Source organism: Cololabis saira, chromosome 13 (genome assembly GCF_033807715.1).
Source record: "Cololabis saira isolate AMF1-May2022 chromosome 13, fColSai1.1, whole genome shotgun sequence".
In the NCBI taxonomy this organism is placed as follows: domain Eukaryota; kingdom Metazoa; phylum Chordata; class Actinopteri; order Beloniformes; family Belonidae; genus Cololabis; species Cololabis saira.
Genome location: NC_084599.1, coordinates 43,647,133 through 43,667,051, shown reverse-complemented (window position 1 = coordinate 43,667,051; position 19,919 = coordinate 43,647,133). Strand labels below are relative to the sequence as shown.

At 42.0% G+C, this 19,919-nt stretch overlaps 1 protein-coding gene across 8 annotated transcripts in view; it reads left to right on the top strand.

Annotated features, from left to right (window-relative positions):
- pde4dip (phosphodiesterase 4D interacting protein) overlaps positions 1-16,819 on the top strand; it is a 161,777-nt gene extending 144,958 nt beyond the window's left edge. For 7 of the 8 annotated variants that reach the window (XM_061738892.1, XM_061738891.1, XM_061738890.1 and 4 more), the window contains 8 exons: positions 1,001-1,190; positions 1,286-1,386; positions 1,705-2,111; positions 5,032-5,163; positions 7,074-7,212; positions 7,310-7,356; positions 9,123-9,231; positions 14,264-16,819. In XM_061738892.1, the coding sequence (XP_061594876.1) occupies positions 1,001-1,190; positions 1,286-1,386; positions 1,705-2,111; positions 5,032-5,163; positions 7,074-7,212; positions 7,310-7,356; positions 9,123-9,231; positions 14,264-14,442 (1,304 nt within the window). In that variant the 3' untranslated portion in view covers positions 14,443-16,819. The remainder of the gene's footprint in view (positions 1-1,000; positions 1,191-1,285; positions 1,387-1,704; positions 2,112-5,031; positions 5,164-7,073; positions 7,213-7,309; positions 7,357-9,122; positions 9,232-14,263) is intronic. The other variant, XM_061738888.1, reaches the window with a different exon arrangement.
- Positions 16,820-19,919: the final 3,100 nt, after the last annotated feature.

The window sequence follows — 19,919 nt, the reverse complement described above, 5'->3', positions numbered from 1 at the left end:
TACAGACGTGCTCCCTCTTCGTTGTGTCTTACTTGTAATCGTTACTTTCCGTTATTCTGTAACCATGGTAACCCGTTGCTGCGTTGTGGTTGCAGCAGCTCCACACATAACAGACGTGGGGAAAAGATCGATAATGGTTTAACTTTTCACCGCTTTCGTGCTCGGAGGCAGAACCACGGAGGCCAAGTATCTGATATAACAAAGTAAAAGAGTGAAAGAGTCGTCGGCTCGCTTGGATCATGGCTGTAACGACCAAACACCTTCCACAGTAAACCACAAACAAACACTCACACAGACCGGGTCGGATCAAAACACGGGTTTTATTCCCCACTTCTCCAGATAAACGCAGTTGCTGGCCAGCTCTCTGCGGTGCAATTAACCCCAATCTTCAGATAAAACTAGTTTGTTGAGGAAAAAATATTAACTATATTTGTAGCTGCAGAGGAAAAAAATAATCCCACGAGGAAAACAAAAATATTGCTCACGCCTCGGAGCCTCTTCAGCATCATATAGCGGTCAAAAAAAAGAAAAGAGAAGTAAGAGGGATACAAAACATGTACTGTATGTTGTACTATTATACTAATTTATTGAAACACATGGCGAGTCAAACATTTACCAAAGCAGCTGCCAAACGCTCCTAAACAAGGTAGCCGGAGACGTGGGTTCTGTAGAACTGCGGCAGTAAATCCTCGTCGGAGCTCCACTCTTTAGCAGGGATTTCATCTGAACCTAAACCGTTAATCATTATTTTCTCCATATACCGCTCCCTGGCTTCCTTGTTTAAGGTATTCCGGTAAATTCCAGTTCCTTTCCGGCATTTTAACATTGTTTTTTTGCGTTCCGTCTGTTCACTTGGTGCTACTACACTGCTGTTTGTTTACACTCACAAGGCTGCCAACATGGCCGCCGCGTCCCATAATGCACCTTGGCGACCAAGCCCTATTGTTACACCCCTATGATCTGTACACCTGGGAAATCCTCGTCTCTGTTCCTCCTGCAGAGGGCAGTAAAGAGGCGGAGCTACTGAGGGAGGCGGTGCTTCTGGAGCAGTCCCGGCTGAAGGAGGCGGAGCTAATGGCAGAGAAGTGGGCGGGGCAGAACAGCATCCTGCTGGGGGAGAACGAGGCTCAAGCTGAGGAGATCAACCAGCTGAGACTGGACCGGCAGAGGAAGCAGGAGGCCGTCAACAGGTACGAGCCCCGGGTCCCGGGTCCCGCCCCCCCGAGGGATGCTGGGAGTTTTAAAACGTTTTGCTAACCTAAACGACTGTCTCTTGTGTCTCCAGGCTGCAGCACGAGGTCGTGGTCCTGCAGCAGCAGCTGAGAGAGAACCAGGTTCTAGTCCGGTCCCTGCAGAACCAGCTGCAGGAGTGTGACTCGAGACCAGGTGAGAGGACGTGTAGAACCAGCAGGTCTGACCAGAACCAGCAGGGTCCGGCTGCCATTTTTTCGTAGCGGTGTATCGTGTCATTCAGGCAGCCAATCAGCACAGAGCCTCATTATCATAGCCCCGCCCACTCAGAATCCTGCATAGATAATGAGGTTAGAGAATGGGAAGATAAAGACATGGATCAGAGGCTGAATTTCTCATTTATTTAGCAAAAACAATCAAAAGCTTGTTTTTAAGACATTCAAGGCCTGTTTAAAATAGACATTGGACCCATAATAGGTCCCCTTTGATCACCATTTGTGTGTCCGTGAGCAGGTCAGGTGACGGACGAGGACCAATCAGAGCTCAGCAGCACCAGCCTGAACCCCCGAGAGCTGCAGCAGCAGCTGGAGCGGCGTCTGGGGGGGGTGACGGGGGTTCTGGGGGGGCGGGGCCCCGCCCAGCTCCACCCCGCCCACCAGCAGACCTGCAGCCGTCAGGCTGAACCCGGACCTGTAGACGACGCCCCGTCCCCCCCGGTGAGGGACCTGGGACTCGTCAGCCCCCCAGGTCCTCCGGGACCCGCCCCAGGACCCGCCCCAGACGATGACCGGCATGTGGTCGCCCACGGCAACGACTTTGAGGCGCTGCAGCAGCAGATCCTCGGGGGGACCGCCCTCCTCCTGAAGATGGAGGCCACTATCTACTCTCTGGGGGCCACGCAGGAGCCCCGGCCCCATCAGGTGAGGCTGCTGGGGACCTTTTCAGGTTTATGACCCAAAACAAGACTGTTTCTGTCAGCACATTTTAGTTTTTATTAGTCTTAGTCACGTTCATTTTCCTTTTAGTCGTGTCAAGTTTCAGTCGACTAAAAGTCTGAGCATTTTAGTCTTATTTTAGTCAGAATTGTCCATTTAAGGCCCAATCCCAATACTCCCCCTACTTTTCTTCACTACCCCTAAAAAAGAAGGGACAGATTTTAGGGCACTTGAGATCTTTCCAGGGGTCTGTCCCACTACTCCCCCTCGTTTTCATCCCTACTCCTAATTGGGAAGCTGAGAGCCAAGAGCTGTTTTAATTTCAGCTGTAGCTGTTAATATGCCACTTTATTAAGTTTTAATATTTTTTCAGGCGTAAAAGTAACCGTTAAGATCCCCAACCTGGGCTCAGTTTATCCAAATAACGCCTGTTAAGAAATTTGATCCGAAAATTTCGGGATTTCTGCCTGACTGCCGGCTCCGGAGCTGATTTATGGTTCCGCGTAACATCGACGCAGAGCCTACGGCGTAGGGTACGGCGTAGGGTACGGCGTACGGCGCGCGTCGCCGCGTAACCTACACCGTAGGCTCTGCGTTGATTTAACGCAGAACCATAAATCAGCTCCTCTATCTTCACTTTAGCTTTATCTGAAAGTGTGTAAATTACCCAGATAACAGCTTTGTGGTTTCTGAAAACTATTATATCAGAAACATCCAAAACAAATCTGACGAGTCACAGGATTATTTCTCTCTATTTCCCACAAAAAAAATGCTTGCTCCCTCGGTAACAATCTGAGACGACTCTGCCTGTTTCTCGGTCGGCGAGTCAAATCGATGCAGAGCCTTACGGCGTAGCTTACGTAGCCTACGGCGTAGCTTACGTAGCCTACGGCGTAGCTTACGTAGCCTACGGCGTAGTTTACGTAGCCTACGGCGTAGTTTACGTAGCCTACGGCGTAGGTTACGTAGCCTACGGCGTAGTTTACGTAGCCTACGGCGTAGCTTACGTAGCCTACGGCGTAGCTTACGTAGCCTACGGCGTAGCTTACGTAGCCTACGGCGTAGCTTACGTAGCCTACGGCGTAGCTTACGTAGCCTACGGCGTAGGTTACGTAGCCTACGGCGTAGGTTACGTAGCCTACGGCGTAGTTTACGTAGCCTACGGCGTAGCTTACGTAGCCTACGGCGTAGCTTACGTAGCCTACGGCGTAGCTTACGTAGCCTACGGCGTAGGTTACGTAGCCTACGGCGTAGCTTACGTAGCCTACGGCGTAGCTTACGTAGCCTACGGCGTAGTTTACGTAGCCTACGGCGTAGGTTACGTAGCCTACGGCGTAGCTTACGTAGCCTACGGCGTAGCTTACGTAGCCTACGGCGTAGTTTACGTAGCCTACGGCGTAGGTTACGTAGCCTACGGCGTAGGTTACGTAGCCTACGGCGTAGCTTACGTAGCCTACGGCGTAGGTTACGTAGCCTACGGCGTAGCTTACGTAGCCTACGGCGTAGCTTACGTAGCCTACGGCGTAGCTTACGTAGCCTACGGCGTAGTTTACGTAGCCTACGGCGTAGCTTACGTAGCCTACGGCGTAGCTTACGTAGCCTACGGCGTAACCTAACAGCCTTTATTCCGGCGCGATCCTCGTGAACAACGGGCAAAAAAGTGATTATGTACATTCACTGAGTGAATATTATGAAAGTAAAATATATATTTCTCACTAGAAATGTAATCAAAACTCATTTTTATGCAGAAACTAACTCAAAATATTGATTTTATTCACTAAAAATTAGAAATGTCCGCCATGTTTTTTTTTTTGATTCAGTCTGCAAATGATGACGTAAAGCATTCTGGGAAATTTTTTGATCCCTAGATCAGCGAGTCAGCATCTGAAATCCCTCACTCTGAACGGACAATTCATAGCCCCTCGCCCTCGTTTTCCCCACCCCCCCTAGGTGGAAAGAGGAATTGGGAACCACTACCCTCACGGGAACGTGCAAAATTTAGGGGTAGGGATGAAAACTAGGGGTAGGGGGGGATTGGGACAGGGCCTTAGTCTAGTTTTAGTCAAAGATTGTATTTATCCAAACCCATTATACAATTCAAACAAGGTTATCTTGTTATTATATTATTGTTACCTTATAGACTCAATAATACATTCATTCCAGATACAGAAGACTCTCATTTGAGTTTACAACATATTTATTTTTCCACATTTCTCCCCGTTTTTTTCTTTTTCAACGATACATTGGGTTTTCTTTTCCACGTCTCTGTAGGAAAGTGGATCCAAAGATCTAAAGACTAAACTGGTTTAAAGATTAAACCAGAGGAAACTACTTAAAAATGGATATTAAGGATCTTTGTTAGAACATTTAGTCTCGTTTTGGTCAAGTGGAGTTTTTATTCTGTAATCTACATTTTAGTCTGGTTTTTATTCCTCTACGATATTGCATTATATATTTAATTATCGTTTTTTTAGTAATAATTTTCGTTGACGAAAGCAACTTTATCTGCAACAATGACATAAACCGAAGGCTTTTCAAAATAAGAGACACGTTCATGAGTATTATTGTGGAGGGTTAGGGTTTGGGTCCACGGCGTCCTCGGATCACCCAGATATAACTAATACTAATACTTGTTTCTGTGTTAGAGAGATGTTTGTGATCGGTTCTGATTGGTTCTGATGGTTCTGATTGGTCCTGATTGGTTCTGATCGGTTCTGATTGGTTCTGATTGGTTCTGATGGTTCTGATTGGTCCTGATTGGTTCTGATTGGTCCTGATTGGTTCTGATTGGTTCTGATTGGTTCTGATCGGTTCTGATTGGTTCTGATGGTTCTGATGGTTCTGATTGGTTCTGATTAGTTCTGATCGGTTCTGATTGGTTCTGATTGGACTTTATCTTTCCCAGCCCGGGGAGTCGGGGGTTTTCAGGAACCTGCTGTCGGCCACCAGAGCCCTGAAGCGGATCCTGCAGGAGGCCGATTCTCTGCTCCGGATGTTCTGGAGAACAGCCCGGCCCGAGTCCGAGGAACCCAAACAGGTCCGAGCCGCCCGGGTTTACACCGGGTTTACACCGGGTTTACACCGGGTTTACACCGGGTTTACTCTGGATTTATTCTGGATTTACTCTGACCGGTCTAGTGTTCTGATTTTCTGATGGTTGAAGCCTCAGAATCATCTTAAACTGTCATAGAAGAATAGAATAGAATAGAATAGAATAGAATAGAATAGAATAGAATAGAATAGAATAGAATAGAATAGAATAGAATAGTCTTTATGTAAAAGTTATTTTACAAAACAAAATGAAAAAAGTAAAATAAACTTTGCTTTTGCTGAAAAGCTGCAGCTGAAGCCGAAGCTTCTTCCCTTTTTATCTTGTGATCAACTTAAATCTGAAACATTAGCATTAATCCGTGAAAAACAGACGACAAATGCATAAAGAAGACAAAAAATAAATAAGACAAAATATAAAATTGACGTTTCATATTCTAGAATGTTTTTGATAATATACTTTATTAGTACTGGTTTTGAACCAGAACCAGCTGGAACCGGTTTGGTGGAAAAGGGGAACATGACGTCATTGATCGCATTGCCAAACCAATCAGACATATTACCTCCAGTCACGTTGCCATGGCAACAGAGACAGCTGATGTTTCTGTTTGATCTGGGTGTGGCCTAAGGCCCCGTTTCCACGTAGCTAAAACGCTGGTGTTTTCATGCGTTTTGTCCGTTCATTTACACGAAAACGAAGCTCAAAGTCTCCAAAAAACATAATTTCTGAAAACTCCGGCCAAAGTGTAGATTTTTAAAACTCCGTCTTCACGTTTGCTTGTAAACGGAGAGAAACGGACATTTATTCTTCAGAACGTCACATTATGAGACAGAAACGTCACCAGCGTCATGAGTGACACCTGTGGTTACAATTAGTTTGTAACCGTCAATATTTTCTGGTATTTTACCTGTTTTATATTCTAAAGTCACACTTAAAAGTAACTCCACTTCTCTGTCACTCCAAACCAAACACTCTCGTTCATCTTGGAAGTAACTGGAAGTTACTCGTGTCATTTGTTGATGTTTTTTTCCAGGATTCTGATTGGCTAGCATGACTTTATCTTCTCGTTACACTGCCCCCTGTAGGTTTGGCTGCTCATAGCACCTTAACAGATATTTATGCAGGTTCCTGGAAATCAGGGGTCGGCAACCTAAAATGTTGAAAGAGCCGTATTGGACCAAAAACACAAAAAACTAAAATGTCTGGAGCCGCAAAAAATGAAAAGTCTTGTTTAAGCATTAAAATGAAGACAACACATGGTGCATGTTTCTATATTAGTTATAACTGGGGGAAGAGTTTTTTTTCATTATGCACTTCGAGAAAAAAGTCAAACTGTCGAGAAAAAAAGTCGAAATGTCGAGAAAAAAGTCGAAATGTTGAGAAAAAAGCCGAAATTTCGAGAAAAAAGTCGAAATGTTGAGAAAAAAGTCGAAATTTCGAGAAAAAAGTCAAAATGTCGAGATTAAAAAGGAAAGGAAAAAGGAAGAAAAAAAGAGGAAAAAAAGGAAAAAAAAGAAAAAAAAGGAAAAAAGAAAAAAAAAAGAAAAAATAGAAGTAAAAATAAGAAAAAAATAGAAAAAAGGAAAAAAAGAAGAAAAAAAGAAAGAAAGAAGGAAAAAAAGAAGAAAAAAAGGAAAAAAAAGGTAAAAAAAAGAGGAAAAAAATAAGAAAAAAAAGGAAAAAAAACGTTTTTGAAAAAGCTCAAGCAGCCACTAGGGCGGCGCTCTAGAGACGCGGTGCTGAACCCCGGTGTAAATGATGGTATTTTTCAAAACGTAGAGGGGGAAATATCAGTTTTTGTAAATACCCGGCTCTGTGTGGGAGGTCCGGCAGCTCCTCCAGTACCAGACCTCTTCCGGTACCGGACCTCGTCTGACCCGGATGTGTCTGGTTTCCAGGACCCGTCTCTCAGGGAGGAAGTGTCTTCTCTCCGGCTGAAGCTCTCTCAGCGGGAGCAGGCTCTAAGGGACGCCACGGAGCGGCTGAAGAGCTCCAACCTGGCCCGGGACGGCATGGAGCACTTCATCCTGGGCCAACGTGAGTTCTGGTCCCTACGGGCCCGGGTTCTACCGCTGGAGGAGATCCAGGTCGATGAGACTCACATGTGTCCGTCTGTCCGTCTGTCTGCCCACAGTGTCCAGAACGCGGGACGTCCTGAAGAAAGCCAAGACCAACCTGCAGGTGAGTTCAGGATGACGAGATCCCGATTTTTCCAGATCCAATCACTTTTTTGGCTCCCGATACATTTCCGATACTTTTTCTCGATCAGATACATTTTGGCAATGAATAAAAAAAAAAAAAAGAGGACTAAATCTAAATGATCCCAAGTTTCTTTTCTCCTCCATTGGAAACAACATGGACATTTATTTCAACAAATCTTATCAGCTCTGGTGCCACAAAATGTAAAAACATGAAATTGTAAACTAAAACAAAAAATGCAGAATAGTGCAATAACTAAAATAAATACATGTAACTTCAAACTCACAAACACAAGAAAATTAAGGCAAGGCAAGTTTATTTGTGTAGCACAATTCAACACAAGGTGATTCAAAGTGCTTTACATCAACATTAACAGTGGAAAGACACAATTAAACAGTAAATAACAGGTAAAATGAAATAAAATTATGAGAAAAGAGGTAAAATAATAAAAGCACAGGTTGCTAATTTAAGAGTACGCTTAAATAACGAATAAATTAAATAAAATGATAAGAAAAGAAGTAAAATAATAAAAAGCACAAGCTGTTAAAAATAAGGGCAGTAGAAAATTAAAATACTTTTTGGCTTAACCTTATTGCAACATTCTGAATGAATGAATGAATGAACGAATGAACGAACGAACGAACGAACGAACGAACGAACGAACGAACGAACGAACGAACGAACGAACGAACGAACGAACGAACGAACGAACGAACGAACGAACGAACGAACGAACGAACGAACGAACGAACGAACGAACGAACGAACGAACGAACGAACGAACGAACGAACGAACGAACGAATGAATGGCAGCAGCTTAATGCAACATGAACAGACGGAACATTTCACAATTCAAACATGTAAACCATGTTAGTTTTACTTGACACCGGCCAGAAGTGACGTTAAATGCAACGATATATAAAACGATTTAGTATATATTAAAAACATTAATAAATAGGTATGTCCTGATACTTTTTTGACCAATACCGATGTTTCGAAAATGCTGTGATCGGGCCGATCGATCGGGACAACACTAATGACAGTGCAGTAAAAATTCAGGTTATTGCTAATATTCTGGTTACTGAAACATTCAGAATAATCTGTATCCATGCGTGAGTTAACAGGGTTATCCCTGTTTACATGGTGATTAATCATTCAGGATATCTGGATCAAACCAGCGACACACGGAGAACATCATGACGCAATTCCCGTCATTTCTGCTTCTTCTTCCTGTTTCCAAATTCAAAACAAATGCTGCTTCAACTTTTCTCTCACCTTCTTGTAAATCTTCTATCCCGGTACTTTCTACCGTCTACAAATGCAGAAATGTTCATATCCTTCATTACATTTATGAAGTGATTAGTCTCCTCCTGGTCTTGTTTCTCCGTGTTTATAAGAACTTCCTGGACTCAAAAGACCAGGATTCCTTGTGAACAGAACATGTGCAGAAAACAGATTCCTGTTCCGTTTGATGGGGATATTCCGTTTGGTGTTTACATGACCCAATATTCAGTTTTAAAAGGAGGAACCCAGGGCTCATATTGGGGTTTTTAAAAACCGGAATATGAGCAAATTCCGGTTATTCAAAGGGGTGATTGGTGTTTACATGGCCGTGTAAAACCAGGTTATTGCTAATATTCTGGTTTTAAAAGGGTTATTGATGCATGGAAACACAGTCACCGGTTCTGACTGTTCTGATCATCTCTGGTTCCTTCTCTGTCCTCTCCACTCCGGCTGAGTCTCCTCAGGAGAACCAAGTTAAGATCTCCTCCCTCCGCCAAGCTCCTCTCCTGTCTCCCTCTTCCTCCTCTTCCTCCTCCTCCTCCTCCTCTTCCTCGCTCCTCTGGCCCGGTGAAGGTACCGTCTCCTGGCGTCGCCGTGTGTTGGTTGTAACAGAACTTAATCATTCTTAATTTAACATGTTTGCTGTGCTGGTACTAGAGCCCTACTGTCTTCTTCTGTCTTGCTCTTTGTAGCAAGGCTAGTGCTACAGGGGTAGGGTCGCCACCCGTCCCGTAAAATACGGAATTGTCCTTTATTTGAGAAAAAAATGTTGCGTCCCGTATTGAACTAATACGGGACCCGATTTGTGCCGTATTTTCATTAACTTTTACACCATATTCTAGTTGAATTATTGAAATAAATTAACCTTTACACCAAATTCTTTTTTTTTTTTTTTTTTTTTTTTTACACCATATTCTAGTTGAATTATTGAAATAAGTTAACTTTTACACCATATTCTAGTTGAATTATTGAAATAAATTAACTTTTACACCATATTCTAGTTGAATTATTGAAATAAATGAACTTTTACACCATATTCTAGTTGAATTATTGAAATAAATTAACTTTTACACCATATTCTAGTTGAATTATTGAAATAAGTTAACTTTTACACCATATTCTAGTTGAATTATTGAAATAAATTAACTTTTACACCATATTCTAGTTGAATTATTGAAATAAATTAACTTTTACACCATATTCTAGTTGAATTATTGAAATAAATTAACTTTTACACCATATTCTTCACCTGTAGGCTATATTACATCTGGGCTGATGTTACATACGTAGCATAGGAGGATATTTCAGTTGCTAGTATGGTTGTCTGTCTGTACAGTCATGCAAGTTCAATGCTATTAAAGCACTTTAAACTTTAAATCAAAGCATTTTGTTTTTTCATATAAAATAAACACATTTTTATTCAGTTTAGTTTAGGGGCTTTTTTTTGGCTCCTGCGCTGCTGAAATCAGGGCGTCCCTTATTTCTATTTCTGAAAGGTGGCGACCCTATACAGGGGACAAGGCTAGTGCTACAGGGGACAAGGCTAGTGCTACAGGGGACAAGGCTAGTGCTACAGGGGACAAGGCTAGTGCTACAGGGGACAAGGCTAGTGCTACAGGGGACAAGGCTAGTGCTACAGGGGTCAAGGCTAGTGCTACAGGGGACAAGGCTAGTGCTACAGGGGTCAAGGCTAGTGCTACAGGGGACAAGGCTAGTGCTACAGGGGACAAGGCTAGTGCTACAGGGGTCAAGGCTAGTGCTACAGGGGACAAGGCTAGTGCTACAGGGGACAAGGCTAGTGCTACAGGGGTCAAGGCTAGTGCTACAGGGGTCAAGGCTAGTGCTACAGGGGACAAGGCTAGTGCTACAGGGGTCAAGGCTAGTGCTACAGGGGTCAAGGCTAGTGCTACAGGGGTCAAGGCTAGTGCTACAGGGGACAAGGCTAGTGCTACAGGGGTCAAGGCTAGTGCTACAGGGGTCAAGGCTAGTGCTACAGGGGTCAAGGCTAGTGCTACAGGGGTCAAGGCTAGTGCTACAGGGGTCGACCGACAGGACAGAGGACACAGGGTTTTAGTGCAGGTGTTGTGCCAAAAAGTGATTGCCTGCCTGAATCTGATTTGTGGCCGCGGGAACGCGCAGCAGCCCATTGAGCGACAGCGCTAAAACGTCAGTTTTTCAGATTATGAAGCTCAATAATGAGATCAAGTCATATTTAGGGAGAAACAACTTTTCATTAACTGTATTTGGCCTTCAATCAATTTTTGGCAGGTGAAAATCCCTATTTTGTGTTGTAATGGTTCTTTAAAAGAGTTATTATTATTTCGTTTATTTCATTATACATTGCATACTCAGCACATGACGAAAAGGGTACGGGAGAAGCTGACGCTTATCAAAGTCCCGCCCCGTTCTATGTAAGATTCATGATCACATCAACAACAGAATTCAGTAAGATACGTAGTTTACCACATAGCAATTTGTCTAATTTCATCCTTCACAGTCCAGATAGCATGTATGTTTGTACACGTGTCCAGTCCACTCATCCTGATCACCGTTCCTGTGATTTACTACTGTGTCCACTGTTCAGTTATTTTTATGTCCAAGCCTCTTTTTGCATGCAATCCAATTTGCAATGGAGGTGCGTGTGTCAATGCAGATTTTGATTAGTCGCCGTCCTCTGGCTCTCTAGCCGCCACAGCCTTTGCCCCCTCCGCTCGTACTGACTTCATCTCCTCCCGAGCTTTGGGCAGAGAGTTAAAAGCAATCCTGTGAGCTCTAGTGTTCACTCTACGTTATATTAACGTAAAGACTCCAATCCCGACGTTATGCATCACATTAACGCACATCCTAAGTAACTTTTGTACAGACTCATATCCGGCACTTTAAAAACCTCATATTGTACATTTCTGTTTATACATTTTATTTTATCGCTTATATATTTGCTTTTATATTTGTATTGTATTGCACCAATCACCACAACAAATTCCTGGTGTGTGTTAACAAACTTGGCAATAAACCGTTTTCTGATTCTGATTCTAATTCTGATTCTAATATAATGAAGCTCAAGAATGAGATCAAATCATATTTAGGTAGAAACAATCTTTCATTAACTGTATTTGTATTTGGCCTTCAATCAATATTTGGCAGGTAAAAAGACCCATTTTCAGGAGAGAAATCAGATTCTGGCAGGCAATCACTTTTTGGCACGACACCAGAACTCTTTATTTAATCACACCACCACACGTGCACCAGCAGCAGACACTCTCCGGAGTGCAGCTGCTCCTTAAGAAGGCAGGCAGGGTGGAGAGGTTGATTGGGCACACCTGTGTCCAATCAACTGAGTGGCTGCACTTCCACCCTGCCACACTCTTGCACATGTACTGGACTTTTATTCTCTTAAACTGTTTTTATTACCAACTAATCTACTCAGCTTTTTAACTTAACTCTTTTTAACTTATTTTAACTCTTGTTAAACTGTTCTGTTGCTGGCTGACAAACCCAATCTCCCTACGGGGACAATGAAGGTTTTCATTCATCCCGCCCCCGCTGCATTTCTGACCATTACCACCCGCACGTGTGTGTTCCACTCCCGCCCGCTCCCGCAAAACTCTGAGAATTCATGCTGCACAATAATCAATAATAGAGATGCATTGATTTTGTGTCTTCTCTCGTCCCACAAGAGAAATGTCCTAGATCAAATGTTTTGGGAGAAATCTCACTTAGGGTTCTAGAGTGGTTGGCTGCGCAAAAATGAATCACACACACACACACACACATATTCGCTTTTGCTATAATGAATACATTTATTAGCAAGCAGTGCACACAAAAAGACTCACACACAACTGCCCTTTGCTAGGATAACTGTGTCAGGTTATCCCCCGCAAATGGCAGAGCAACAAACAATTACACAGAGCTAGGCCTTATAATAACTCTTACCTCGACACACAAAGGACTGGAGAGCCGGACAGTCCTGGCAGAGCAGCCATCAACCTGCTGGGCGTCCGTGCACTAGACCCGCAGCTGACTCCGACTGGAACTTCCGGCTTTCTCGTCTTTATACCTTTTACTCAAGCCCGCCCGCAAGCTCTCACAATAAGACCTCGGTTCACACGGGAGCTCTCCCGTGTGAACAAGCGCCTCTCTCACAGTTACAATAATACTAAACAGCAGGTGCAGGCTGTGTTTTGGGAATTCAGGGCATTTCAGGACATAAAACATATTTTTTCTATCTTCATCAAATAACACTAAAAATAACATAAAATAAACAAAGTTAACAAATGAAACTAATTCATTTAACAAATGAATCATGTGACCATTCCATATCCGTGGAGGAAGAGAAGCTGGTGACCGACTGCTGGTTCAAATCCCTCGTCTCTTCCAAGATGCTCCACAGACACTAAACGCAGTTTCTACAAATATCGGACTTGTTTGAGGTTTAGACTTGATCCAGACTGGTCCAGTCTGGTCCTGGTTGGTCCAGTCTGGTCCTGGTTGGTCCAGACTGGTCCCAATTGGCCCAGACTGGTCCTGGTTCACCAACTGGTCTGCTTGCCAACAGCTGGGGGACAACATTTGCCCAGATCTCAGCTGAGACCTGACTCTGATTCAGTTCCAGGCGTCAAAGCCGCGGGTCCAGGTCTCGGCCGAGAGTCGAGCCTTGGTTGGTGCAGCAGAGGAGGGTCCTGGTGGAACCAGTTCTTGTTTCAGGTCCAACAGTCCTCGCTTCAGATCCAGTAGCCCTTGTTTCACATGTCAGAATCAAAAGAAAAACCTGATCCAGGGATGGAGGATTCAGATTCAGATTCAGATTCAGAGAAACAGAGAAAATTAACAACTAAGCAGCAAAACAAGAACAGTAAATCCGCTCAGCTGCCGGCAGGTCGACCACAACGAGCAGCGACCTGAAACCGGAACAAAGCTGAGAAAGGATGACATTGGGGATGGGGGAGGGAGGGAGGAGAGGAAAAAAGGCATCTTCACACTGTGTATAAGTACACAGTGCAAAAAACACCTCAGCACAGAAAGCACATGACAAATTTAACATCAACATCACAAGACTTATAGCCAGTAGGCGTTGAGAATGAGGGAGGTGTGGTTATCAGTAAGTGTGTGTGAGCGATGAGTCCGTGAACTTCGCCCAGAGCTGCTCCTCAGTCAATGTCCTTGATGTTATCAGACGGTCCGGTACAGTTCTGAAAACAGGTCCACAGATGTTCCTGGGAGGGGAGGGTTAGTGGGGGCAGAGTTCCTTGTTTACATTCCACCAGGGAGATTGTGACTGGAGCGGACGGCCAAACCGCTCTGTCAAGGCCAGATTATAGAATCAACAATTATATTGCAAAGAACAGACAGACTCAGTAATTTTCCATCTGCCTTCAAGTTCTGATCAAGTTCAGTCAAGAACTATCAAAACAAATCAAATCAAAACCTTGAATGAAGCTGGAGATCCAGTTGTTTCAAGGTTTTGAGGAGTCAATACCAGCATGAGCTAATGTCGCTAAGCATCGTGGGTTGTCGTGGGTTCAGCTCGCCGCCTGATTTTGGTTGGGGGGGGGGGAGGGTTCCTGCTAAAGTTTAAAAGTTTAAACCCCCGTCGTCTCTGTTCCAGGTGAGAACACAGGAAGCGTCCGTGACGTCTCCTTCTCTTCTGGTCGGCGTGTCGTGACGCCTCGACCTACATCCACCTCCTCCTCTTCCTCCTCCGCCGCCCGGAGACCGTCTCCACGGCAACCGTCTCCCCGGCAACCGTCTCCCCGGCAACGCCCCCTGCAGGCCGTCTTCCTGTAGCGCGGCGACGGCGGAACGTCTCCATCAAACTCCACCAGTTCAGACTGGAAACGCTGTAAAAGTCTCAGAGAATCATTTCAGTCGCATCACTGTCTGGGGAGGTTTGTTCTGTCGGAGTAGTGGGGCTGCTTAAGTCCATTTTTGAGCCGAATCGTTCACTTCATGGTACAAGCACCAAATTTGGTAATAAAAGTACGTTGCCCAGCTGAAAATCCAAGAGTTTTCAAGATGGCCGCCTCGTCAAACGCCAAAAAAAGGTTTTCGAGGTAGAACTTGAATTAACAGAAGAATGTTAATGATCCAAGCATCAAAATGAATGTATTATGACTGGAATAACTCGATGGTGTCAATTGAATTCCAATATGGCTACCAATTTTCAAGATAATGGCTATTAAATTACTAAAAAGTAGCGTTTTCACGTTTTTTCTTCAGTTTTCTGCAATGATCTTAAGTGAAAATCTGCAAACTAATGTCTTTGTTTGTGAGTGTTTTTTTCATTTAACTCGCATTGTATCATCATAATATTCAATAATTTTGATTTTCTAAATGCAGAGATGTATTTCTCATGTGCAAAAACACATATTTCAATGTATAAACCATCAGAATAAGACTATTCAATCAAAATATAGTTCAAACGCTGTTTCAAACCACTTTGAATGGCGGCCATCTTGAAAAATGGTGGCCACTTTGTTTGTTCAAGTGGGCAACGTACTTTTATGAGATAGTAGGTCCAAGCACTTGTACCACAAAGTGAACGATTTTTCATTAATGTGCTCCACTAGAGGAGGTTTGTTCTGTCTGAGGAGGTTTACGGAGGTTTACGGATGTGAACTACTGGAACTCTTGCGTTAGCGGTATGTGACGTGTGCAGGTGTTGCAACCGCCGGCTAAAAATATGGAAGCCTTTGGAACCTATACCTAAAAAATGTCCCAGAAAACTGCCGTTGAGAGAACTTGCAGACCGTCTTCAGCTGATAAACCAGGGACGACCTCAAAGAATCAGGACAGAAAAGGCAAAGCAACATGTCCTGAAAATAGAAAATGAGGAAAAGCAGGTTTCCATGATGTGGTGGTTCCATATTTTTGCCGGCGGTTGCACAACCCCAAGTCCAAAAAACTCTGTATGTGGAAAATGGAAGAAAAAAAGCCGGGGATCGTGACATTTATTTGAATTTGATGTCTTTTTAGACAAGTTTTTCCTCCTTAACTTCCTTTTATTTGTGAATAAACAACCATTTTTACATTTCAGACCTGCAACACATTCCTGGAATGTTGAGACATGAAAAATTTTACCACTTTTAATGTTTCTGTTCCTTCTGAAAACAATAAAAATACGTCCTGGCACTGAGGAAACCAAGTGATGAAGAGTTTTGGGAATTTTCAGATTTAAAATCCTCCATGATTCTGCTTCTTTAATCCTACATCACCATGGAAACGTGGATTATATTGACTGAGGAGCGCCACAAGGCTCTGTGTCCGGACTTCTGCTTTAGTCATTTAGTCATTTAGTAAAGTCAGTTTCCCGATCACTATTCCAGTTTTACTATTGGAGGAAATGTTCTGCATGCGCTCTGGACTGGAGGAAAAGAAAAGAAAAGACACTTGCAAACGTTAAGACGAGTTTCCAGAACAAGAAACAAACTAAAACTCTTCATCGCTTGTTCCTCAACGTCAGAATGATTCATATTTGCCGCAGGAGGAATGAAAACATTACAAAGTGGTAAAAGATCTACGGTACAACTGTTTCAGAATGTGTTTCACACCTGAAATGTATAAAAAAAAGATGTTAATTAATAAATTAAGTGAAGTTGATGAAAAAACATGAAATGTTTGGGAAAATTTAGAACAACTGCTGTTTATTTTTCTTCATTTTCCACGTCTTTGTAATTGTTTCTGATTCAGGATTGTACGAGAAATGTTCTCTCTCGTTTTTACGAGACCCGTCTCTGTTTGGCTGAAGTCGGTTTCTGATTTCTATCATTTATTCTTCATTCGTTTTTTTAAATAAATAACAGCAAAGTTGAACAAACATAAAACCAGATTTAAAGTCCTCGAGCCGTCGATGGTTTTGAACTAAACTGGGTTTTATGACCATAACGCAGTTTTATAAAAGATACGTTTGTAAATCCATTCAGAAACCGACTTCAGCTCTGAACTTCAGGGATTCCAGAGGAAAAACCGGTAAAACCCGGTCGATACCAGCGATAAAGGTGTCTTACACCTCTGAGCTTCCTGTTCCTGTTGTAGTTTTGCTCAGAGTGTGTTTGTCATTGCAGCGTTTTGTGGAAACAAAGCCATATTTCCTGACAGTGCACTGCAAAAACTCCAAATCTTAACAAGAATATTTGTCTTATTTCTAGTTAAAATGTCTCATTTTTAGTCAAAAAATCTCATTACATTTAAAAAAAGACTCATTACCAGAAAAATAACGTGTTATTTGACAATTTTCACCTGTTTCAAGTACATTTTCACTTGAAATAAGTAGAAAAATCTGCCAGTTGGACAAGATTTATCTTCTTATTACAAGCAAATAAATCTTGTTCCACTGGCAGAATTTTCTACTTATTTTTAGTGAAAATTTACTTGGAACAGGTGAAAATTGTCAAATAACAAGTAATTGTTCTGGTAATGACTCTTGTTTTAAGTGTAATGAGAGTTTTCTGACTAAAAATGAGACATTTTAACTAGAAATAAGACAAATATTCTTGTTAAGATTTTGAGTTTTTGCAGTGTAACCGCGTTTCAATGTTGTCCTGATTCCAGCGAGAATCTCGTAAACATGCGGAACTACTTAAAACACAACAAATGGAGGTTGTGTCGCTGCTGGACGATTATTCTCCTGCATTTGGAGATTCAAGCTCCTCAGATTTCGATCGTAGCCGACGAACGTTTCTCGTTAGACGTTAAAGAGTCGGATGAGTTTCCTGCTGAAGCGCCAACGTGCATCGTTGGAAAGTTTTATCGTAGCTCTGATCTGAGCAGAGTTACGGAAGAGTATCAGGGTCAGGCAGGAGAAAAATAAAAATAATAATTTAGAGGAGGAAGATCTTTTTTTTTATTATGCACTTCGAGAAAAAAGTCGAAATTTTGAGAAAAATTTCAAAATGTTGAGAAAAAAGTCAAAATGTCGAGATTAATGTTGAAGTATAATTTTGAGAAAAAAGTCAAAATGTCGATAAAAAAGTCAAAATGTCGAGAAAAAAGTCTAAATTTATTTCAACTTTATTCACGAAATTTCGACTTTTTTCTCGAAGTCAAAATGTCGAGAAAAAAGTCGAAATGTTTAGAAAAAAGTCAAAATATCAAGAAAAAAGTCGAAATGTCGAGAAAAAAGTCGAAATGTTTAGAAAAATTCAAAATATCGAGAAAAAAAAAGTCGAAATGTCGAGATTAATGTTGCAGTACAATTTCGAGAATAAAGTCGAAATATATTTCAACTTTATTTACGAAATTTCGACTTTATTAACGAAATTTCGACTTTATTCTTGAAATTGTATTTCAACATTAATCTCAACATTTCGACTTTTTTCCCGACATTTCGACTTTTTTCTCGAAGTGTTTAATAAAAAAAGAATCTTCCCCTCTCTAATATTTTTTCTCATGCATGGCCCTGATTCTCTTCCGTACAGAGTTGATGAAACCAATGAGTTTTACTCAACGGTCCAGAAGAAAAGCACAAAACTGGACGGTTTCTAAAAATATTATTTTATTTTATTTTTTTTAGCTTTTTCAATTAGAATCGTTCGTGTGTCGGTTTAAATCTTCGATGACAATCGCTTGGGAGAACGTTGTCTCCCGAACCTCTCGGGGCGTCCTGACCCCGCTGAGGTTTCTGTACAGTAGTTTACCTGTTTGGTTTCGTGCATGAACTGTGGCTTCACCGCCCTCCCAAACCTTTACTCAAATATGCAATTTCTGGAGGGTTTCTGTGCAATATTACGTGTTGGTTTCTTGTAGCTTTTACAGGCCGAGGTGTCGGTCTCAGGTCTCCGAATGAACTGCTGGATTTCCAGTTTTTAACAATCAGCATCAGGCAGATTCAACGTATTGAAACTTATTAGAGAATCTGAGCCACCTGAAGACACTGCAAAAACTCACAATCTTACCAGGAATATTTGTCTTATTTCTAGTTAAAATGTCTCCATTTTTAGTCAAAAAATCTCATTACACTTAAAACAAGAGTCATTACCAGAAAAATAACTTGTTATTTGACAATTTTCACCTGTTTTAAGTAAATTTTCACTTGAAATAAGTAGAAAAATCTGCCAGTGGAACAAGATTTATCTTCTCATTACAAGCAAAAAAGTCGAAATGTCGAGAATAATTTTGAAGTACAATTTCGAGAAAATGTCGAGATTAATGTTGAAGTACAATTTCTAGAATAAAGTCGAAATGTATTTCAATTTTATTGACGAAATTTCGACTTTATTAACGAAATTTCGACTTTATTCTTGAAATTGTATTTCAACATTAATCTCGACATTTCCACTTTTTACTCGAAGTAACAATAAAAAAAAATCTTCCCCTCTCAAATATATCATTACCAGAAAAAATACTTGTTATTTGACAATTTTCACCTGTTTCAAGTAAATTTTCACTTGAAATAAGTAGGAAAATCTGCCAGTGGAACAAGATTTATCTTCTCATTACAAGCAAAAAAATCTTGTTCCACTGGCAGATTTTCCTACTTATTTTAAGTGAAAATCTACTTGAAACAGGTGAAAATTGTTGTTTTTTCCAGTGATGAGTCTTGTTTTAAGTGTAATGAGATTTTTTTGGACTAAAAATGGGACATTTTAACTAGAAATAAGACAAATATTCCTGTTAAGATTTGGAGTTTTTGCAGTGCAGATGAAACGGGAGCTTCGTACTTCTGTAGCAATAAGACGAACCAAAGCCGACAGAATCAGGTGTAAACTGTTCAGGTTCAGGTTTGTCTTTCTGAAATCCCCACTGTGGTTTTCCAGGTGTGCAACACACGCACAGCTCATGTTTGTACATATTAAATAGAGTGTGAATGCCGGTTTCACATTGCCGTGGGAGACCTGGTGTGTTTTTATGCATGTTGTCTTTCTTCAGAAACCTTTTTGGGGGTAAAAAGGAAAATAAAGTTTTCAATGAAAAGAAACTGTCAGCTGTGTGGTTTTATTTATTTATATATCTTATGTTAGCATCTCTGGACCATCTGGGATGGACCGTCACCATGGAAACGGGCCTTTTATTAACAGAGGAGTCCCGCAAGGCTCTGTATGTGGACTTCTTTAATTTTTAGATGCAAGCACGCCGAATTCATGTTCCCGATCAGTTTTCCAGTTCTTTTTCTGGAAGAAATGGTTTCCGTGAGCTCTGGACGAAAGAGGAAAAAGATCTTCCACCCTGTTATCAGGAACCGGTCCAGAATCCAGACCAGTCCACCAACATTCAACTGCAGGGCTGAGGGAAACAGGAAGTTGGAAAAACTGCAGTTTCTTTTCTGC